The 23,452-nt window shown below is 49.9% G+C and overlaps 1 protein-coding gene across 3 annotated transcripts in view; it reads right to left on the bottom strand.

The window, feature by feature from the left end:
- HDLBP (high density lipoprotein binding protein) overlaps positions 1-23,452 on the bottom strand; it is a 71,161-nt gene that overhangs the window by 13,899 nt on the left and 33,810 nt on the right. For all 3 annotated transcript variants that reach the window (XM_055345964.1, XM_055345966.1, XM_055345965.1), the window contains exons 2-16: positions 21,355-21,419; positions 19,737-19,849; positions 18,015-18,172; positions 16,717-16,932; positions 11,114-11,320; positions 10,812-11,027; positions 10,288-10,494; positions 10,011-10,118; positions 8,705-8,809; positions 8,277-8,355; positions 4,626-4,765; positions 3,002-3,106; positions 2,761-2,874; positions 1,836-1,922; positions 1,565-1,696 (exon numbers count right to left, since the gene is read on the bottom strand). In XM_055345964.1, coding sequence (XP_055201939.1) covers positions 1,565-1,696; positions 1,836-1,922; positions 2,761-2,874; positions 3,002-3,106; positions 4,626-4,765; positions 8,277-8,355; positions 8,705-8,809; positions 10,011-10,118; positions 10,288-10,494; positions 10,812-11,027; positions 11,114-11,320; positions 16,717-16,932; positions 18,015-18,172; positions 19,737-19,812 — 1,950 coding nt within the window. In that variant the 5' untranslated portion in view covers positions 19,813-19,849; positions 21,355-21,419. The remainder of the gene's footprint in view (positions 1-1,564; positions 1,697-1,835; positions 1,923-2,760; positions 2,875-3,001; positions 3,107-4,625; positions 4,766-8,276; positions 8,356-8,704; positions 8,810-10,010; positions 10,119-10,287; positions 10,495-10,811; positions 11,028-11,113; positions 11,321-16,716; positions 16,933-18,014; positions 18,173-19,736; positions 19,850-21,354; positions 21,420-23,452) is intronic.

Below are 23,452 nucleotides of genomic sequence, written 5' to 3'. Positions count from 1 at the left end.
CAGTCACTTGGGAGACAGGGTCTAGGGGGAGGACAGACACTACAAACCCTAATACGATCACTATAATAAAAGTCACATCCAATAAGCCAAAAAAGGAGATAAAAGGAGTAAGATTATAGTATTAAATCCTAAAGCAGGCAGAAAAAGAGAGCAAAGTAGATGGAACAAATAGAAAGCAAATGCAAGATGGCGCACCAAAACCCAGCTCCATAAAACTACCACGTCAAGGTGACCAGTGGGTCGGGGAGGGGTTTACATGTACATTTTCTGTTTGAGGAGACGCGAACGTGCTGGAGATGATGGTGACGGTCACACAACAATGAATGCATTTGATGCCCCTCGGTGTACACTAAGGTGGTAAATTTTGTTACGTTTTCCACAGTTATAAAAGCTAAAAAACTGACATTTAACCACACTTGCTACATTATGTAGTGAAACATGTATCACATAATACATGATACGAAGAATTACTAATGTAATTAAGTGCAAACGCCTCTATTTAAAAGGCAGACTGGGGCGCCTGGGTAGCTCAGTAGGTTAAGGTCTCAGTGTTGATTTTGGCTCAGGTCATGATCTTAGGGTCATGAGATCAAGCCCTGCGTGGGGCATTGTGTTCAGCAGAGTCGGCTTGTCCCTTTCCCACTGCTCCTCCTCCCACTCACTAATAAATAAGGTCTTTAAAAAGCAGAAATTATCAGATTGAATTAAAAAAGCAAGATGCCTAAAAGAAACCTACTTTAATGACAAAAAGTGTATCTCAGAGCAAAGACCACTACCAGGAGTAGAAAAAGGTAATTTTATAATGACGTAAGTCATCTATATCAGGAACATGAAAGACCTCACCATAGTGAAAGCACAATCTGGGGAGTATTATGAATAATTCTATGCTAAAATCCTTGACATCGTAAATAAAAATCTCTTGAAAGAAAACCTGTAAGTCTTAGGCGAAAAGCAACGTGGTATGTCCACACAGGGACAGGGACCTATCACCCAGCGATGAAACAAAACAGTACAGACACACGAGACAACACAGACACATCCCAACACTTCTCCAGGTGAAAGCACCTAGAGCTCTGAGAGCAAACACCACAATTTCTTCTGTACAACGATGCAGGAAGCTGGACCTAATCCCCCGTGGCAGAAAGCAGATGAAGGACTGGACAGGCAGAGGGGGGCTGGGGGCGGGTAGGACAGAGGGGGGTACCGAAGGGGCAGGAGGCCGTCTCCGGGTGGGGGATGTGCTCACTAGCTGGACTACGGAGAGCCCATGGAGGTACAACATATGTCAAAACTCGTCCAGCTGTACACGTTAGTAAACGTGCAGTTCCTTGCACATTAATTTTTCAAAAATTGAAAAGAAATTTACTGTTCTACCTTGCGGACCAGATGACTTCCAAGCACCCACGTGCAGTGCTACTGCTCAGGCCTGGTAGTGAGCACCACCACGGGCCTGGCACTGCCGTGGGGAGAGCTGGCCTCCCCCACCCCGCCTGCCCGAACCCCATGCTATCACCTCGGGGGCCAGGGAGCCCGGTGCGTGCCCGGTCACCCAACACCCCATTACCAGGTCTTTTTGGATGGACAGGATGCGGCTCCGGGCGGCCTCACAGTTGGCCCGCTTGCCTGTGATGATAATGGTCTCTGAATTGCTGTTCTCAGCTGGAAGGTCAATCTTAGTGTTGCTTTCTTCCCGAATCTACAAGGAGACGGAGAATCATGAGAAGCGGCTTCCCAGCTGAGACACTTGGGAGCCCAGGGCTGTAAAGTAAGGCTCCCCTCCTGCGATGCTGAGCCAGAATGGCACAGGGCGAGGGGAGCCAGGATTCAGGGGTCACCTTCTTAATGTTTGCGCCTCCTTTCCCAATGATGTTCTTGTGAAATTGTTTGAAGATCGGAACAGAAATTGAATAGCTATTTTCCACCTTAAAAACAAAAGAGGTGACACAATTAGCCATCATGCTGGTTAGCGAAGTGCCCCTTCATCCGGGAGGGAGTATGACAGGACTCGCTATTAGAACACACACGCTTGTCTCCCACTAGGACCTCTGACCTTCCCACGGGAGGACAGCTTACCCGACAACTAGCTAACCTGGCGGGCCGCTGTCGACTGACGCCAAGCCACCTTTATAAAAAGTGGCTCCCAATGGAACCTGCCACCGGCTCGACGCAAGCTCCGTAACCCAGAAGCAGTGGGTTAGAACGTGCCAGTGCCCACCTGACATCTGGGTAGGAGGGAGTCCTGGCCACCATGCTGAGACGAGTGAGCCCACTACACGCATCGAGGTGGCACACAGACCCCGCCGCTCTGGGGCAGTTGTGAGCTCGGCCAGAGCCCCACGAGAAACCACAGAAGCATGAGCCCATCTGCAGCCTTCCCATCCATAACCACCCCCAGCACTTTCCAAACTGCTTGTTCCCATCCCAGCTTCTTAAGAAGGTAACAAATCAACGAATGGCTCTCCACACTGCCTACGCAAATCCCCTCCTGACCGGATGGGACAATTTATCCAGATGGCTGAGGAGCCCTCGAGGAAACAAGGAACCTGGCACCCTGCTTTAATTCCACAGCACACTCAAGTTCTAACAGTTTCTGCCAGTCTAAACACCCGGGGTAAAGAGGGATGGCACCACTACGTCGACGGCAGACCACTGCAGTGCCCCAGTGTGCTCCCTGCAGCAGGGGTTCTGATGGGACACGAGCCCCATGCCTCTCTGCCACCGGTAACGCCATCACAACAGAGGATGGAAAACATCCCCTACCAGATCTGCCACCATCTTCTGCATGTATTTTGTGCATTTTTCCACCTCATTCTTGGGCCCTCTGAGTTGAACAATATCACTTTTTTGTGCTGGGTCTGGAAAGTTGATGATAACCTGCAAAAAACCATCACAAATTCAACTTCGGTTACTGCTAACGACTAGATTCCAAAATCCTGACTCTCTCCAAGTGCCAATCAATTCCCCCTAGAGGGCCTGAAGAATTCCACAGGGAGATCTTTACCTCTGGGAATTTGTCACGAATTTCACGGATCCGTTCACCCTTCTGCCCAATGATTGTGCGATGGAATCTCTGCTCAATGATCAGGTCCTTGGTGCGCTCGTTTTCCTAAAAACAAAATTCAAGCATATGACATTAGAGTGAGGGGCTCCCGGGAGCCCGGGGAGCCCGGGCAGCACAGCACTGCTCTGAAGCGTTCCCAGGAGTCACCAGCTAGGGGAGAGCACCCACTAGAGGACACCTGTTTCCCCAGCAACACAGGCTGGGCGTTATTCTCCTGAATGAGGAGCAATTCAACAACTAAGCATAGGACCGACTCTTCAACTGAAAGTGCTACAGCAAGTAGCCTTCATCACCCCAGCAGCTCACCTAGTGTTTCTGTGTTGACAAGAACAAGAGACCTTGAGACCTAATACTCACAGAACAGGCAGTGATCCTTGCTCCACACAGCGTGGTTCAGACCACTGCTCTGTGTGGACGCTTAAGAAAGACTAATTGAACACCAGGCACTAAACTTGCATGGTTCTCACCCTCCTCCAGGTCTCACTAAAATGTCACAAGACCTACAAAGGAATAAACAGACCTGGCATAAAGGAAAAAACACTACAAGCCAACCACGTGAAAGGATTCAGGAGATCCTGGATTAGACTGGCACCAGGCTGACAGAGCAATAAGGGTTCAGTAATCCAACATAGGTGCAGGACACTCCAGACCAAGGGGCCCTGGCCAGACAATGGAGGCAGGCCACCTGCGCTGGCCTGCAGCGGAGCACAGGGAAAAGCCTACTGTCAAAAGGGGGCCTTGGGACGCCTGGGTGGCTCAGCGGTTGGGCTTCGGCTCAGGGTGTGATCCTGGAATGCCTGGATCGAGTCCCACATCGGGCTCCCTGTAGGGAGCCTGCTTCTCCCTCTGCCTGTGTGTGTCTCTCGCTGCCTCTCATGGAGAAATAAATAAAATTAAAAAACAAACAAACAAAAAGGGGGCCTTGAGGAGCGGCTCCAGGCTTGGGCACCTGTGCCAGGTGGTGAAAAGGTGGCAGCAGACACAAGGGCCTCGCTCCTTGCCCCAAGAAGCACGTGCCTTGCCCTGCCCGAGGCTTTCCTGATACTCTGCACAAGTCTACGCTAAGCTACAGTCACTCGGGCAGCATGTAACTCCTCTGGATTCTGAAAGGTGCCCCTGAGACCCTTACATGCAGCCCAAGTAGAGAGTCACTGCTCGTGATCTGCGCCTGAGTCACACAATCACGAAAGGCACAGCAGTGTGGGCTGCTTAGCCCAGGGGAGTGGAGTGCTTCAGTCTGGCAGCAGGGGCAAGGCCCACCCATCTCCACCCCCAGAGCTGCAGACAACCACACAGCCGGGACTTTTAACCTTAGCTGCACATGGGAGTCTCCTGGGTACTTTTAAGAATTGGCACTTCAAGCATCACAGACTCGGCTTGGGCCAAGGCTGAACACCCCCCACTCTCCCTCCGTATAGCACCTGGGCCCCAGCGAGTTAGAGACGCTCCCCGAGTGAGACCCATTCTTGAGAACCGGGGGTGAAAATAATGCTACTCCACAGACGCACCCAACAGAGAGAGGTACGCACACTCCTTCCCAGCAGGACCCGGCCACACGTCTTACCATTCGAGAGGCGAGCTCCAGCAGCTCCCGCTTGGCCTGCTGCACACCCTGTGGGTCCCCCTCGATGCGAATCAGGTTGCTCTTCTCACTGTCAGGAGGGATGCGCACCGACACCTTGTACTGGTCTTTGATTCTGTTTACTGAAGAATATAAAAAGAAACACATTTTGGACTCAGTTTCTACTGTGTTCCACCACTAACAAACAACCTAGCAGAACAGGGCCGAACCCTAAAAAACCCTACCAGTCACCACACAAGCACAGGGTGATTAGGACTCCACAGCAAGACTTTTGATTCTATCAAAGGAGCTGCTTATGGTCTCCACCTGGATCAACCACACCAGTGTCACCCTGACATTATCCTGCGGCAGATGGTGAGGACCCCTCAGTGTGGGGGGCTTAGCTAGTCTGGGGTATGGTGGGGGCTTTAAAATACTTAAAAGATCACAGGTATTTCTTTCTTTCTTTCTTTCTTTCTTTTTTTACTTTGGATCTTTTACTCATGTACTGATCACCTGGGAAATAACACACGTAGTTGACACATTTCATTATAGGACATCAAAGAATTATTCACTGATACTACCTTTTTCATCAGTAGAGAAAGTATTAGAAAGCTTTTCAAAATTTGAATTAATTAACATACAGTATATTAATTTCAGAGCTAGAGGTCAGTGATTCATAGGTCTTTTTTTTTTTTAAATATAGATTTTTTAATTTATTCATGAGAGACACAGATTGAGGGAGAAAGGGAGGCAGAAACACAGGCAGAGGGAGAAGCAGGCCCCATGCAGGGAGCCCGACGTGGGACTCGATCCCGGGTCTCCAGGATCAGGCCCTGGGCTGAATGCAGCGCTAAACCACTGAGCCACCCGGGTTGCCCGATTCATAGGTCTTATAGGACACCCAAGTGCTCATCCCATCACGTGCCCTCCTAATGCCCATCCCCCAGTGACCGTGTCCCCCCACCCCCTCCCTCCAGTGACTGTATGTTTCCTATGATTAAGGGTCTCCCATGGTTTGCCTCCGTCTCTGATTTCGTCTTTATTTTTCCTCCCTTCCTCTATGTTCCTGTTTGGCTTCCTAAATTCCAAACACGAGTGAGATCATGTAACTTTCTCTGACGTGTGTCACTCAGCATGATACCCTCCAGCAGTTCCATCCACGTCGAACCAAATGGTGGGTATTCATCCTTTCTAATGGCGGAATGGTATTCCATCATATATAAACCACATCTCCTTTATCCCTTCAACTGCTGAGGGACATCGTGGCTCCTTCCACAGTGTGGCTATTGCGGACATTGCTGCTAGAAACATCGGGGTGCAGGTGTCCCAGCGTTTCACTGCATCTGTATCTTTGGGGTAAATCCCCAGCAGTGCAACTGGGTCATAGGGTAGCTCTATTTTCAACTCTTTGAGAAACTTCCGCACACTGTTCTCCAGAATGGCTGCACCAGCTTGCGTTCCCACCCACAGTATAAGAAGGCTCCCCGGGGATCCCTGGGTGGCGCAGCGGTTTGGCGCCTGCCTTTGGCCCAGGGCGGGATCCTGGAGACCCGGGATCGAATCCCACATCGGGCTCCCGGTGCATGGAGCCTGCTTCTCCCTCTGCCTATGTCTCTGCCTCTATCATAAATAAATAAAAATTAAAAAAAAAAAAAAAAAAAAAAAAGAAGGCTCCCCTTTCTCTGCATCCTCCCTAACACTTGTTTCCCGTCTTAGTTTTAGCCATTCTCACTCGTGTGAGGTGGTATTTCATGGTGGTTCTGATGTGTATTTCCCTGATGCCCAGTGATGTGGAGCATTGTTTCGGGTGTCTGTTGGCCATGTGCAGGTCTGCCCTGGAGAAATGTCTGTTCATGTCTTCTGCCCATTTCTTGACGGGATTGTTTGGTTTTTGCGTGTTGAGTTTGGTCAGTTCTGTGAAGATCTTGGATACCGGCCCTTTATCAAAGATGTGTCATTTGCAAATATCTTCTCCTGTTCCGCAGGCTGCCTCTGGGTTTTGTCCATGGTTTCCTTTGCTGCAGAAGCTTTTTACCTTAATGAAGTTCAATAGTTCATTTTTGCCTTTGTTTCCCTTGTCTTTGGAGAGGTGTCTAGCAAGAAGTTGCTGTGGCTGAGGTCAAGAGAGGTGCCTGCCTATGTTTTCCTCTAGGATTTTGATGGTTTCCTGTTGTGTATGCATCAGAAAGTGGTCCAGTTTCATTCTTCTGCATGTGACTGAATTCTCCCAACACCATTTGTTGAAGAGACCGTTTTTTTCCCACTGGATGTTCTTTCCTGACGAGTTGACCATAGAGTTGAGGGCCTATTTCTGGGTTCTCTATTCTGTTCCACTGATAAAGATCCCAGGTGTTTCTAATGTGGCAACAAGTTTGGGAACTGAACCACTATTCTCAAGTCACAAAATTACTCTTAAAAACCAAAAATAAAACTACCGAAAATCACAAGGCTTTACATTAACTTTACATTTACTTAACTCCATTGAGGCCATACTGCTGCCTATAGAAAGTCCACTATCAGCCCAGATCCAAATCAAGTACTTCACTGTCTTTGCAAAACAAGTGGAATGAGAAGCCCTTTTTCTGCCACTTTTGGACAGAGCCCAGGGTCTGTGGTTAGAGAACCATTCCCCACTCCCTGGAGAGGCTTCATCCCAGGAAATAAGGGAAGCACTCTGCCCAAGATCTGCCGGGGTCGCCGAGGAGAGTCATTGAGCACATGCAGAGACAGCCAAAGCCAAGGAGTCAGAAGAGAGCAGGAGACTTCAGATCATGAAGGAAAGGGGGGTGGAACCAGAAAACAGATCTATTCTAAACCCCCACACTCCTAGGGAGCAGACACCAGCAATGAATTTCAGAACCACACTTCCTTATGGTCTTTTAGGAAGACACCGTACAGTTAATTAAAACAAAAACAAAAACAAAAGCAAGCTACAGTGCGTGCAAGGAAGCACCGCCAGCAGCTTCTGTGGACTCTCACTACCAAAGGGTAAAGCAGCCAGGAACTCAAGACTGACACCAAATACAGCAGAGCTGACAAGCTTACACTTACTATGAACAAACATAGGACTAAGTAGGGCAAAAACCAAAGAGGGCCCAGTCACAGGGCATTCTGTGTAGACAGCTGGGTTCCCTGCCCCCTGGACGGATGCAGGCTGGGCGGTGTGCTGTCCTCTCACCTACCTCCCGCTGCAGCTGAGACAGCGGACAGGGAGTGCACCGTGGCGTGCAGGCTGGCCTCACAGGCAAGCAGGGCCCTGGGTGTGTCTCAGATAATGCTCTCAACCTGGGCAGAGCACTCACTCAGCACGCTTCCAGCAAACCGCTCTCACACTCCTGGTCTGACAGGGCTCACCGGGGACTCAGTGTTCCCAAGTGCCCCCTAGGAACCCTCCTGTGCACTGAGAGACACGCACGTGAGCCTGGACCTTTCCTCCTCCTGGGGGAGCCCCGCCAGGGGCGCGTTCAACAGCGACTCCAGAAGGACGGCAAAACTAGGGATGTCGCCCCACCAGGCTCAGGGGCTCCTTCACTGTGGCCTCTGACCAGGCTGGTCAAGGTTGCCTCCAGACCAACCAGAGCCCGAGGGGCAGACGAGGACACCCAGTCAGAAACCATGAGCCTTTCTCCCACCACGGTCACCCTCACTCACTGTTGGCCCCACTCTTCCCGATGAGGTGTCTGTGGAACTTGTGGTCCACGTTGATCTCTACGTAGTCCATCCGGTTGATCTGCCAAGGAGAGAACACAATGCGTCCACAGACAAGCTCTCGAGGCCACACCAAAGCCCGCAACCTGGCAGCTGTTGCCCCTTTTGCCACTTAACTGGCAGTCTCTGTTCCAAGACAATCATTCTGGCCCCATTGGAAGATCCTTCTCTAAAACAAGACTTCCTATACCTATGACTCTTCCGACTTCGCCCGCTTCAACTGTTTCACGACTCATTATTCACTCCTGGGGGGGGGGGGCGGGGGTCGTCCCCAGGCCCACCCACCATGTGACGTCTCACAGGCCAAGCAATGACAACCTGGATATGTCCCTACTGCACCAGCACCCAGGACGTGCAAAGGGGCACCTTACCAAGTCTTTGACCATGGCTTCGATCTGTTCCTGAGCCACGTTTACATCCTCTGTGGGGCCTTCCAGGGTGATCTTGTCCTCACCCTCTGTGAACTCAATGTGAACCTACCACACCAAAATAAGGGAAGAGACAGTCAAGACAGCATGGCACGGGGCAGTGCCCCCCCGAGAACAACGAGTGCTTTGCTGAGGCAGTGGCCAATCCCCCCTGCTTCATACAAATGCATGTCCACAGACCCGCAGAAAGCTGAAGAGGGCAGCTGGGGGGGGGGAGGGACACCTGTTATTCGGGTACTAAATATTACGGTCTAATCTTCTGTTCACTAGCTATGGGAACTGTGAAATCCTCCATGATGTGCCACAGAATAAAACCACATCAGCACCGACTGTCATCCCCATTCCCTGTACACTTCCACTGTTACGGGGCCATTTTTTTTTTTTTAAGAGAGAGAGTATGTGTGCATGTGCATACACCCCATTAGGGGGATGGGCAGAGGGGGAGGGAGAAGACCCCACCCTGGGTACAGTCTGAAGCGGGGCTCGATCCCATGACCCTGAGACCTGAGCTGAAATCAAGGGTCTGACCGGCAATCAACAAGTGGTTCATGAACCACTCAGGCGCCCCCTGGGGCCACTCTTCTTTGCTTGCAAAACAAATGAGACAAGGATCAGGGATGGAATTTTAATCTGCGTACAGCTGGCTGCCCAAAGGTGGTCCATGGGCAAGGCCAGCCCTGTCCTCATTTGTAACACACCAGGCAAGACAGTGACATGGGACAAGGGTGGTAGGGAGAGTGGCCCCATGAAGCCACTGCATGTGCGAGCACCAGGGCTCGGAGCCCAGGGAAGTGGAAGGACTAAGAAGTCCCTTGGAAACCAAGTGTGAGTAGGAGGACAGTCCAGCGGACGTGTCCTCTGGCCAGCCATCCCACACGTTCACTGGGAGCTGCAGTGGCTGCTGGAAAAGTGGAAGGGCATCAACGACGGAGGTGGAAAGCATGAAGAGGCGGTAACTCCAAGCTTCACACGAGCTGCGCACCCGTAACTAGCGGGAAGTTACCCTGCCCTAACAGACAAAGGGGACGAGTGCTAGGGTAGTCACGAAACCCAACAACACACACACTCTCTGGCTAAAAAGGTTGAAAGAACGGCAGAGGTAGTTTTAGGAATTCATTTTCATCTTCCTCAGCCCACTGTGGAAACCGTGACACACACACAACGTGCCACGCCCAGAAGAGAAACGATGTCAGAAACGTGATGACAAAAGCAGGAAAGACTCAGTAACTAATTCCCGATGCCTCCTCACCTTGGGCATCTGCTGAGTGATTTTGGCCAGGTTCTGCCCTTTCTTGCCAATGATGAATCGGTGAAGCCAGGAAGGAGCAGAGACGGAGGACACCGTAAAACTGTTGGCCTAGGAAACCAGGAAGCAGAAGGTGGGGCCGTGCGGTCGCGGTTCTGTGCGCGTGTCCCCCAGAGCTGGGCCGCCCGCTAGGACCCCGAGGTGCGTGAGCGCTCCCAGGAGGGCAAGTAAGGAGTCCGGCCCTTCACGCAGAGCTGGGACCCACTCCTGGAGCAGTTACCTTGGCATAGACTTCAGTCAGGGCCTGCCCTAGCTTTTCAGGCTCGCCTCGCAGTATCACAGTCTCCGAGATGCTATCTGAGGGTGGGATCTCCACCGAAACTCCTGTTCTTTCCAGGATCTCCTGTAACGAATTGCCTTTGGGCCCGATGACATACTTGTGCTGGGATTTCTTCACCTCCACAGCGATGGTGGTGGTCTTCTTTTTCTAAGCAAAAGCACGATAAGGGCATTAGAGGGAAGGGCCCATGAGGACCAAAAGGGGAGGGAACAGGATGCAGAGCCCTCGACCGCACCTCTGAGCCCCACAAAGTGAAGAAGGGGAAGAGCTCATGCACAGAAACTCCTCTGATCAAGAAGGACTGGGTCTCTCCTCCTAAGAATCACCTCAGAATTTAGTCATGACCAGATGAAGATGGCAGCTTCTAAGAGGTGAAGACCCCCAAGTCCCCTCCATACCTCAAAGAATGAGGTTCAGACCCCACAGCCCGCCAGAGTGAGCTATGCTCTCTTCCCCATCATTACCTTCTCCTCATAAATCTTCTTGATGCGAGCCACAGCCTGAGCCAACTGCTCCTTCTCTCCAGTGAAGACGATTTCTGTCCGGTTGACGCTGGGCGGGGGGATGTTGATGCGTGTCCCTGTCTCCTGCATGATCTCACCGACGAGTCGGTTATAAGGCCCGGCGATGAAAGGGTGGAATGCTTTCTCCACCTCCAGCCTCTCGACAGCACGTTTGTCCTGGAAAGGACAGGCCACAAGCATGAGGGCACGGCTGTGGGACTGAGGCCGGCACACACACATACCAGGCTCTCAGCTGGCCCCACCTGCTCAGCAGAGATGAGCAGGACCTCGTGGCGAGCTTTCTCGATGCCTTCTTTGGTGCCGGTGATCCGGATCTGATTGCTGGCGTCATCTGGGCGCGGGATCTGAATTTTGGTTGCAGTTTTCAGCTCCAGGTCTTGCAGCTTCTCTCCATTTTTGCCAATAACAAAGCGGTGGTGCTCTTTGGGAATGGCAACAGTCGCTGAGGCCTACAACAGGTAAAGAACCAAAGATGGTAGCTGGCTTTGTAGGTTCTGAAAACGTGTATTTCTCCACGACATTGTCTCTGGCTGAAAGGCTGTTCTTGCCTAGCCAACCTCAATCCATCCCTCAGAACAGTCTCAAGTTAAACATCATGTTCTTGGGGAAGCGTACCTTGACCCCCAGGCTAGAAAAGTTCAAGCGCGATACATTCAGATGGCCCCATGTGACCGCCCTGAGCTTGTCGAAAGGATTTAGTGGTGATTGTTTGTTCAACATCTTCTCAGCCCAGTAAGCCATCATGAGAACAGGAATATTCAAGAATGCTGTCTTGTTTTCCACTATGATGATTGCTAACACATCCTAGGACATGGCAGGAAAGCAGGTACATACTAATTTGTTTCTCGAGGCATAGGCTACTTTTTTTTTTCCCAGAGGGAAGCCGGACATCCTGTAATAAACTCTTCTTCCTATCTCTTTCACAACCAGTTAAAATAGACAACTTATCTGAGGAAATACAATAGAAAGAATCCAAACCCTTAATCCAATGACAGTCCAATTGCTAGAAATCAAGTAACTTCCCGAAGTCACAGAGACTCCTAGTCTTCTTGACTGTGCAGAAAACAGCTGCCAAGAAGACTTAAAAAAAAAAAAAAAAAAAAAAAGCAAAGTGTTAGCACTCCCAACACCGGTAGAGCAGAGACTCGCAGACCAGCCAGGAATACAAGCTTATAGCCGCCTACTTAACATTCAAAACGAAAATGTTAAATTGTGTCACGGAAGCGATACAGAAGGTCCTCACTTCCCAACTGGTGTAGGAAGACAGGCCACCAACTCAAACACACTGATCAAACGTTTACTTCAAAAATGGTTTGGGATTCAGAAATCAATTTACATAATTCATATCGTGACATGTGAGAAAAAAAACCAAGCGACCACCTTCACAAAATTTAAATCCATTCACGATTAAAAACGTGCAAGAACGGGGATCCCTGGGTGGCGGAGCGGTTTGGCGCCTGCCTTTGGCCCAGGGCGCGATTCTGGAGACCCGGGATCGAATCCCACGTCGGGCTTCCGGTGCATGGAGCCTGCTTCTCCCTCTGCCTGTGTCTCTGCCTCTCTCTCTCTGTGACTATCATAAATAAATAAAAAAATCAAAAAAAAAATTTAAAAAAAAAAAAAAAATAAAAACGTGCAAGAAAATACAAATGTTATTTACTTAATGTGACACAACATGCACCCAGCGCAGCCTGTACTCAGAGCTGTGCTCAAGTGGAGCACCCACTGAGGCCCGACCCCCACGGGAGCCGAGCTGAGGAAGCAGAGGAGGCCCAAGCGTTACCGGATAAGGAAGAGAGCAAAGGCCTGCGCCCTCAGAAACCGACAACTTTCTAGAATTTTTGATGTCTGTAATGGGGAGAAGGAAATCAGAACCCAGCATCAACAGATTTAACTCCTATTAACTGTAACCAGTTAGCAAACGCAACGGGGAAGGATGGCCGTGCCCACGGATGCGGAGTGGGGCGGGGGGGGGGGGGAGACAAAGCGACTGGACACGACCCAACAGAAAGGGTGGGATATGTGCATTAGAAACTACAAAACACTCCTTAAAAGATCTAATGCAATTCTGAGCAAAATGTAGATTATCAAGCTTGCGTGGCACAAAGAAAAAGAGCAGGGCAGGAAAACCCTGGACTGTCCACGAGGGGTGGTGATAACTGTACTAGATAGAAATCCAAGACCATGACCATGAGGACAGAACACGAGTACAGAGGGGAAGGCCCCCGGGTTGGGACTGAAAATACACACACACAACCAAGTTAATACGAAAACTTAGGACTTCAAAAAACCACACTCAAATCACTGGGGGAAAACTTTTATAACTGGTGTTGGCTACCAAACAGACATCTGGAGAAGATGAAAGTGGGTCTGCATGTTGCACTGCTCACAAGAAATCCCAAACTCAACCCCCCGCCCTTCCATGCACCACAGAAAAGACTAGGTTTCTTACAACTCAGAAGTGAAACAAACTTTCCTAACAATAACTCAAAAGAACAAAAGGGTAAGGACACGTAACTGCACTAGAATAAAAAGCCAAATAGCAAAACATACCCAAATCAAAAAACAAATGGTGAAGTGGGAAAGGTGGTTTGTACGGCATGTAAGGTTTTTGAAGGCTCGACTACACCAAGCAAGGTGGACAATTCTAAAATTGATAGATGAGGGCAAAGACAAGACAGTGCAGAGACAACACGCACACAGCCCTCAGGTATTAATAAAGACACACGGAAGGACGCCTGGGGGGCTCAGTGGTTGAGCGTCTGCCTTCAGCTCAGGGCAGGATCCCGGGGTCCCCGAATCCAGTCCCGCATCGGGCTCCCCGCAGGGGGCCTGCTTCTCCCTCTGCCTGTGTCTCTGCATCTCTCTCTGTGTCTCTCAGGAATAAATAAATAAAAAAGATACACTGAATTCTGCTCATCTGAAAAAAAAACAAATTAAAAGTATACTCTGCTACTTTTCAGAGTGACAAAAAAGCCCAAGCCTCTGCTCCGTGCAGCAGGGCTCTGGGGGAGGCTCTGGGGAACACAAACAATGCCCAGCACCTGAGGGACAGGGCTCGCAGCTCCTGCAGAATAACAATACGCGCTGTCCTCTGGCCCAGCCACCTCACTGCTAGGAAATGGATCTTGAGACACACTTCGTGAAACAGGAAATCCCATATGCACATGGTTTTTATTGAGACACAGTTTGTAACAGGAAAGTTGGGAAGACACCCAAATGCCCATCAACAGGAATGCCTGAATAAATTACAACACACCCACAGAGCATCTCGCAGCTGTACAAAGAAAGGAGCAGAGCCACTATCTGCTGATATGTAGACACCTCCAGAAAATATGCGGGAAAAGACAAGGTGCAGAAGAGGGTTTACTATGACAAGTCGTCTTGTACTTCTATTTTCAAATCTGAAAGAGGGAAGGGGTCCATCAAAGACTAAGAACAGCCAGTCAGCAAGGGAGGGAGGGACACGGTGCAGAGGCTGTGTCTGACTGAACCTTATTATACTACTCTGTGTACCAACCTTGACTACAGCTCAAGATGAGAGCACAAATTCCTTCAAGCGATTTTAAAGCCGTATCATCTTCATTAGAACTACTAGGATGAACTCCTGCAACTTCCTACTAAAAAGGCGTGGAGTTCCTGGATGAACAGCTGCCATCAGATCTGTGGCCGCAGCTGGGCCGCTCGTCTCCAGGTTAGAGAGTAGGAAATGGTGGACATGAACGGTCACCCCATAAAGCTGCAGGGTACCAACCTGAAGGTGTCCCACTGTCCAAAGATGATGCAATTTCACCTTAACGACTAATAAACACATCCAAAGTTCGTAACGACAAGGAGAAGATTCCCGGATCCCTACCGGACATGCCAGAGCACCAATGCAGCCTGAACACTGACTAAGCAGCTGGCAGAGGGAAGTTCTTCACAAGGACACCAACTAACGCAGGTGGAGAGCGGGGGTAGCAAGCCACATCCACACGGCGATGAATTTAGGCTGTCATCAGCGGGAGAGGATACAACTGCTATGCCAAAGAACGAATGGGAACTTTATTAATGGATGGATTTGCTGAAGACTCCCAAGTCTAGTGATCCATCTTGGAATCAACAGCAGCTACACAGGACCACCCACAAGTTTTCTTGCCACATAAGTAAGCTGAACGTGAAGGAAACCAAGCCCCTGCATCTAACCACCAGTTTACAGGAAACAGTGATGGAGAGTGGGACAAAGCAAACACTTGCTTATACTGAAAAATCAAAGGCATCAAGAACAGGAGAAGAGGGCAGTACTGAGGAATGAACGAGCACGGCAGGCAGGCCTGGTTCAGGTGTTGGTTTCAACAAGTCAACTCAGAAAGACCCCTGCAGATAATGAGAGAAGCCCATTAAATAGACACGGGTGAATGGATATATTCAGAAATTACTATTAGTTTTAATAAGTTAATAGCCTAGTAGATTATATTAAGAGGGGAGCACACTGAGTTATTTACAAGCAAATAATGTATCTGGGATTTGCTTTAAAGTAATGGGGGCAGGGGCACTGGTTCAGATCTCCGCGCTCAGTGCTCAATCACTAAATACTCAAATATTCACCAACCAGTAAACAGCCCAAGTCTGAGAGCTTACTACACACCAGCCACAAAGTGAAACAATCGACACACATTTTCAATTGCCTCCACTTAATGAGTTCATTCCCGAAACTAGTGGGGGTTAGGGACTGACTGTTCCAGGGCCCAGCACGTCCCAGTGAGAGAGGCTGGGCAGCACAGGGCCAATCCCCTCCTCTGTGCCGAGTCCCCAGCCCCTGCCCCACGGCACATCATCTTCTAGCCACCACATTCTGGAGCCAGCTCCCCGATGAGCTCACAGACCATCAGGGTCAGGTGGAGAGGACCCCTATTTCTTCTCTCATTTTATAAAAGATTATAGTTTTAAGTAGTCTCTATACCCAACGTTGGGCTCAAACTTACAAGCAAGATCGAGACTTACACTCTACTGACTGAGCCAGCCAGGAATCCATGGGCCTCCGTATTTCTAAGGAAACCCATCTAAAGTTGTACCCATCTAAAGTTGACAACAAGACTTTTTTTCGACTTTTTAAAAAATCTACTTATTTTAGAGAGAGCACACATAGGCAAGCACGCACCGGGGGGACGGGCAGAGAGGATTCCAAGCAGGCTCTGCACCAAGCACAGAACCCAATGTGGGGCTTGATCTTAGGACCCTGAGATCAAGACATGAGCTGAAATCAAGAGTTGGATGCTCAACTAACTGCGCCACCCAGGCACCCGTCCTAAGACGCTTTATTAAGATTGTGTTTACCCTGATCTTCAAGTGATGCCATGTATGGAGAAATACATCACAGGTTTACTTATTTATTACAACAGTTCCCCAATAAATTCCAAGTAATGCTATCAAACTGCTAAGGACTATGGGAATTGGCCTAAAATACACACCTGAACTCGCACTCTCCCAATACAGGACCTGGAAATGTGTACGTACACAGCAATATGCTGAGTCCTGAGCTACGCCCTGGGAATGAGTGACCCACGGTGGTGTCTTCACTATACCATACAGCAAGCCTGGCTTCTCGGAGTGTCCCAACCTCTGGGACAAGCCTTAATCTTCCTGTACATTCACTCAAACAGCAAAATCAGTAGGTGTCCTCCTCCTGTCACTGATTTTGGGGCTTTCCAACTAAAAATGCTACGAGACTCCAAATGTTGCTGGCCTACCTCTGAACTCTGGACTTTCTGCCACAGCTTGTGACAAAGCCCGACCGTACCTGTTGCAGCCCGTGGTACAGGGCTGGAGCACATCCACTCAGGGGGATGAGGCTGGGGATACCCACCTGAGTCTGCAGCCTAGCGACAATGTCCTTCCGGGCTTTCATGACAGCGTCCAGCTTCCCTGACACCATGATGGAGAGGCCCTGGTCTTTGGCGAGAGACAGCTCCAGGTGGGCACCGGTCCTCTGCATGATCTCTAGGCAGATTTTTGCTTGCTCACCTTCTCCAAATTGGTTCATGTCCTTGTATTTTCTCTCTTCCAGGGGTACATGGAACACCTACTCAGGAAAGGTCAGAAAGGGAAGGTAAAGAGATCAAGAGCTGGGAGGGCATGTAAATGTTTAGGCATTTCATTCACTCCTAAGTATCTCCACCTCCTCCCCGTCCACACTCCAAGGCCAGAGCAGCAGGGGTGGAGGCCCACGCAGAGAGCGCCTGAGGGTAAGGGAGCTGGCACTGCAGGGAAGAGAAGTACTCTCACAAATGGACACAATGGACAGTGAGGAAGAGCGGCAGAGGACACCCTCAGGGAGTGGGGAAAACAGCTGGGAGACGGGAGACCCAAGACCACCGAGAAGAGCAAAACGGTGAGGGCAACGGAAAAGGGTAGGCAGGGGAGCAGCGTGAGCATGGTGGGGTGCAATCCAAGCGGAGAAGGTGACAAAGGGCTCAAGCCGAAGGGTACAGGCTGGCTGATGACTCAGCTTTGCCTTAGCTGCTCCATCAAGGGAGGCAGATGCAGGAGGAACCAAAATGATCCTGGCCTTGGGCCTGAACCCCTCAGTAGAACACAGTGCAGTTAACAGAGAGGAAGACTGGGGAGACATCAGTCTCATCTCAGAGAGCCTGAAAGGTGCCAAGTTCCAGAATGCAACTGGTTGCGGGGGCTCAGGCTCAGGAAAGGGGACTCCTCAGCACATGGGTGGTGGGTAATTAGCACCCACACGACCCAACACAAGGTCAGAGAGAAGTGCTATGCCTGCGGATACCCCACATTAAGGCAGCACAGGGATGGACTTGTGAGAGGAAAGAAGAAGCCAAGAAAAGACAACTCGCTTTGACACGGTGGGACAGAAGACAGAGAAGACAAGTTCTTGTGGGGCTGGTGAGGTGGCAGGCCGCTTGCAGCAGGCTGAAGAACCTTCTGAGTGTTGGGGCTACACAGGTGGGCATGACGACAGGCTCCCCAGGAACGGGGGGGGGGGGGGAGGCAGGGGAGCTGATTCACTCTGACAGCCTCTTCCCCTTACACGCCCAAAGCACGCTCACGCTCACGCTCACGGTGGTGCGTTCAAAAACCATTCTATCAGGTGCTACCACTTCCTACTTGGGAGGAACAGGTAAAGAATGGAGTTTCTACCTGAGTGATGACGGAAGCTTTGATGGGCCGGATCTTGTTACTCCAGGCGCCAGCAGGCTCCTGGGCGTTCTCCAAGCAAGCTGATTTCTCTGGGAGCGGAGGAAAGGCATCTTTGTAGGTTGGAGGGTCGCTCTCCTCTTCCGAATTTAAAGTAGCAACTGGACCGGCCAACATAGATTAAAAGGAAGCACAGTGCTTTCAACATTAGACCAAGAAAGGTTTGATGAGTTTTAACGTCAAAACAACATTAACTGTTTGAGTGACAACTGTTTGAGCACCCCACCACCCCCCGCCTACCCAATCTCTTCCTTGAAGTGATGGGCAAGAGCCCCAGGAGGTCACCAGGCCCAGCACCCTCGGGTGCCGCATGTGGCCTGAGAGGCAGCCTCTGACCTGCTGGCAAGTACCCTGCCCCTGCATGTAGCCTCCGTGCTGAGTGGTCAGCTCAGACACCGGGTGCCCTGCTCCCCCCTGAATGGGGTGAGCCCCTTGAAAACAGGCCTTGCCACAAAGAATTTAAGCCCCTGAGTCTTCTGATCCTGTGCTTAAAAAAAAAAAAAAAAAAAAAAATCACAGCTATGACGTTTGGCACATAACCAGCCCTTAAATTTGCAGAATAAAATAATGTTGTTGCTCAGCACTGCCTGTCAGAACTGCCTCTGAGCCCGACTCCAGCCGTTTCCCACTGTAGTATACAGCACCGAAAATCACCCTTTTGGGAGCTGCCATCCCTAGCCACCTCGCTCCAATCCTCAGGAGCAACAAGCGTTGTGGAAACCAGGCCCCCAGAGCATTAATTGCTTCCATCCCCCACGGCGCCCTAATCATTCACGTTCTTGTCCCATTAACCACAGCTCCGTGAAAACAGGAGTGTGACTTTTTTTGATCACCCCAAATGCCCTGGCAATGGCAGGGCCCAATCAAAACCACTCTGAATGGATGTGCCCACAGTGCAGGGAGATGACCTTTGGAATCAGACAGGCCTACGTCCAAGTCTGGGTTCACCACTTTGGGCCACATGGCTGTGCTATCCCGGGACACCAATCAAGACGCGGCGCCGACAGGCAGCTGGAGCCTGTCAATGCCTTGCTTCCCTCATCTGAAATGCAGACCCTACAGGATCTTGGATTAAGTACAAGGATTCAGCCCGGCAGGCACTCTGCACTGTTTGGGTCTCCACTGCCCTAGAAACAAGCACTTAAAGCACACAGCCAGTGTCAATGGTGTCAGAGTGAATTTTTAGCTTTAATTAAACTTAAGAACTGATAGTCGACTCAGTTAATCTACTCTTCCTCCTGAAAATTTCATCATCTACACACAGTTGAACGATTACAGATAAGAACTGAGCATTCAAATCAAGTTATCCTGTTTTTGTAAATACATACCAGATTTTGAAGGATTCAACACCACTGGGGAACAGCAATTTTGCAAAAGAATCTCATTTTGATTACCAAGGATCAAAATCACTGGCTTTCCAGAAAGGAGTCCACACATCCAATCTTTCTGTGTCCAGAAATATCTGTCGCTCCTGCCCAATTCCACCCTGCACGCAGGGGCAGTGCCGGGCTGGCAGTGCAACACAGAGCAGGTAAGAAGCAGGAGCCTAGGCTCTACCCCACGGCTACAGTCCCAGAAGGCACTTCTAAGAGGCCATAAGGTTTGACAAAGATTTGGAAAGAGTAGTGTCTCAAAGTGAGAAGACGAGCACAAAAGGGCGGTCACCTTTGATCTGTTGCGGAACCAGCCCACTTCGGTGTTCAGCAAAGCTCTCTTGGGTCAAAACTGCAACGGAGCTCATGGTGGATCTCGCGCCTACACACAATCCGGGTGAGCCACTGAAGCAGGAGGGAGTGAGTCAGAGAGAAGACAGTCAAGGCACAGCCAAACTGTTAGGCTTAGGATTTTAGCCAAGGTTTTAATTCAGTTTCATCAGCAAACCACATCATTTTCCTCACTTACAACCCCTGATGTAAAATAGCACCCCAACTTTCACCAAATGATGAAAGGAAGGAAAATTCAAGTGAAGTTCCCCTCAAAAGTTATCCTCTAAGTGAGGAGCCAGAGGCTCCAGCTGAGAACTCCAGTCCCACGATGTCCAGGGGCTGCAGAGACGGCCTGCAGATCAACATCTGGATGGTTCTCCTAACAGCTATCTCAGTTATTTTGTTAATTTGTTCATCCACATGCCTCCTGATGCTTATAAAATCCATCACGTGACAGTTGCTACAAGGAGCCATCAGATGGCCCCTGCAAGGACGGCGGGCACCGTGGCCACGGTCAGCCAGGCCCAGCACACCGCAGCCGGCCTGGCGATGCTGCTGCTGGCGAGATCCTTCCTTCGGTGCTCCGTGGCAACAATGTAACGGCAAGAAGCAGGGTGGTTAAGTGCCTCTGACTTGTGCTGGCTGGTTATTCTCTGATGTCCTAGCTCTCAGGGGCCAGAGGGGACTCAGGGCAGCTGGAACCAACCCAAGGGCAGAGTTCCTCAGTTCAGGGAAGGAACCAAGCAGTGTGTGCCTCCAGATCCCACTCCTGGGTGCCAGGTACTCAGGGGGACTGTGGGCTCTGAAAGCCACAGCCCCTTATCTGGAAAAGGGGCTCATTCAGCTTTGAGGCAGGGGTGTTCGCTTCCTCCCTTCACCTTCCTTTAGGTGAGCTCCATGCGACTGTGATGACAAGAACCCACTCTTTCCACACCATTGTGCACCAAAGTGTCTTTTTCTACCACCATGGCAAAAAAGTATTAAGAGAGCCAAGTGATGGAATAAAGGGGAGTTTCTGCATAATTTTCACAGCTCTGGGAGACTTCTTCCCAAGTTCAAGAAAATTAAGCTCTGCATTCCTCAAGAGAAGGAGGGTCCAAATTCAGATAATCATGAACAAACATAATTCACATTTAAGGAAAAAAAAAAAAAAGGCTTGGGGGCGCCTGGGTGGCTCAGTCCGTTAAGCATCTGCCTTCGGCTCAGGGCATGATCTCGGGGTCCTGGGATTGAGCCAAGGGTTGGGCTCCCTGCTCAGCGAGCAGTCTGCTTCTCCCTCTCCCCACCCCAAATTGTGCTGTCTCTCTCTCTTTCTCATAAATAAGTAAACAAATAATTAAAATCTTAAAAAAAAAGAAAAACAAGAAAGAAAAGGCTTAAAAATAGGTAAAAACCAGAGGACACATGTGAAGGGCTCCTCTTGGGAGATGTAGTTACAGCAAGTCTTTCTGAGCCACTAGAAACTTAAGAATAAAACATAAGGAAAGAAAGAAAGAAAGAAAAAAAAAAACATAAGGAAAGAAGGCACACATGCAGCCCAGGGATGGGAAGCCTTCCGAAGGAGCAGTCACACTTACCAGCAAAAGGGTCAGTAGCCAGAGAGTCCGTCCTCAGGCGGTGAGTGCCAGCCTGCCAGTTTGTGCTGGTGTGGGACAAGAAGACCAGGAGACCAAAGTTACTTATCTGCATTCCGGAACCCAGACCCTTTCACCTCCCAACCAGAAGAGGGCAAAACTTCATCTACCGCTTTGCTTACCAACACTAACATTTAGACAAGTTCCTTGGGAAAAAAAGGGAAGCTCTGCCCCTGGGCTATTAGCGTCAAACAAAACCTAGTATATACAGTAAAATCTAAAGCTTCCACAACTTTTAGAGGGCAACTTTTCCCTGGACTCGAGGGAGTGACATCTTAATGCCAAAACTTTTCAATTTAACCATTCTGAAGTAAAATCCTTATAAAACTGGTGGCTTGCTTTCCTACATGGTTAATTTCTCCTGCACTCCTCTTAATCTCTGACTGCTGAGCCAGAAGCAGCAGACCCTGTGACCTTGTGCTACGACACAGAATAGTCCGTGGACCTTTGGGGTCCTGAGCTCTTGATGGTGACGGAGATCCGCCATCTTTATGAGCTCGCTGTGTGTTTTGTAGTTACTTTGTTCTCACTGTCATCCTGTAAAAGGCCTTCGGTCCCTTCTAATTCGCCGGGATTTAGAAACCAGGCCATAAAATAGCAGGGTTGGAAGGAACCTTCAAAGGCCCGCTGAGGAAGACCAAGAAGTGCTCTGTGAAGTAAGAGGGTGTGGGTCATCTTGCCTTGGGGACTCTGGGATAGTGAGGCTTCCAGGTCGGTGACCTGCCACTTTACACAGAACACCACACACACTCAGTCAAGTGCAATGAGGTAGGTGTCAAGATGGGGACTCAACAGTAATCCTATCTCCCACCTAACTGGAGAGTAACATCCCAAATCCTTGCCCATAATATGACTATTTCAGGAGCTAGGAGGACAGTTCATGGTCGTCAGGGATGTACCAGCAGACTCCAGATTTAAAAGGGTCTCATTGTCCAGCAGCATTTCAAGACTTTAAAAAAAAAAAAAAAATCTCTAAATGCAGGGTTTCAGCCACATGGGCCAGAGCCTGTCTGGGGCCCCAAGTCCCACCAGACACTCGTATGTACCAAGACAGAGGGAGAAAAGTGGAAGCAAACTGACCCAGATAGTTTTGAGAATCTGTCTTCAATGACTTGTAACCCACAAGTTCTAAAGATTAAGACTTTTCCATTAAATCACATTATCAAAGTAGCACATCCACACGTAGATTCTGACCGGGTGTAAAAGGTGAGCACTCCCTGGAATTCCGAGGGTCTGACCAGTGCACACTTGGCCAGCCTAGGCATGAGATGGAGGTGTTCTAGGTCAAAGTGCCAACAGTGAAGCCAGGATCCAAGCGTCTACCCTGCCCTCCTCACTCAGAACTCCTACTAGGGCTGCACCTGCTCTTTTACCTACTGACCTTGCATTTCCACAGCCTCCCACTCCAGGTCACGCCACGTCACCTCCTAAAACCCACAGACATCCACCCCCCTAATAACCCAGGTTCCCCACGAGGACTATGTTCACACCCTCTTCTCTGGGCTCCCACGGACCAGCCCTCCTGCCTTCCTAGACAGGACATATCTTCGGCGCCCAGTGACAGCCATTCAATAAACGTGGCCAAGTGTGATCACTGTCTGCGTCCCCTCCTGCTAGAGGTCTGTGACGTGCAATTCCCACTGTGCACCTGTCACACGAGATGGGACAAATTCCTGAAGGTCTGAGGGTAGCTCATGCACCTTTCAGAAGTCAATTCCAGCTCGATCTTCTATAAAACCCCTTAGTCCAAGCGACTCAAGGAAGGATCACCGACCCAGCTGAACCTACCAATGTGTTGGAGAGAGTCTGTCCCAGAATCTCTAACACCCCCATGTGTGCACAGACCCTTGGGCAGCAAGAGGACAGAGTGGACCTCCAATCAATCAATCAATCAATCAATCAAAAAATCGAGACTTGTTTGACAGGATACACTGGGTCTCTAGTCCCCAGATTTCCAGTGGCAGTTTACCGCCGCTGGAAATGAATAGATCGCAACGAGCAGCAGAGTTAACATCTGGGGCTCTGATATCATCAAATAAAG

The sequence above is a fragment of the Nyctereutes procyonoides genome, unplaced genomic scaffold, assembly GCF_905146905.1.
Source record: "Nyctereutes procyonoides isolate TBG_1078 unplaced genomic scaffold, NYPRO_anot_genome, whole genome shotgun sequence".
Taxonomy (NCBI): domain Eukaryota; kingdom Metazoa; phylum Chordata; class Mammalia; order Carnivora; family Canidae; genus Nyctereutes; species Nyctereutes procyonoides.
This window is presented reverse-complemented; position numbering and strand designations above follow the sequence as displayed.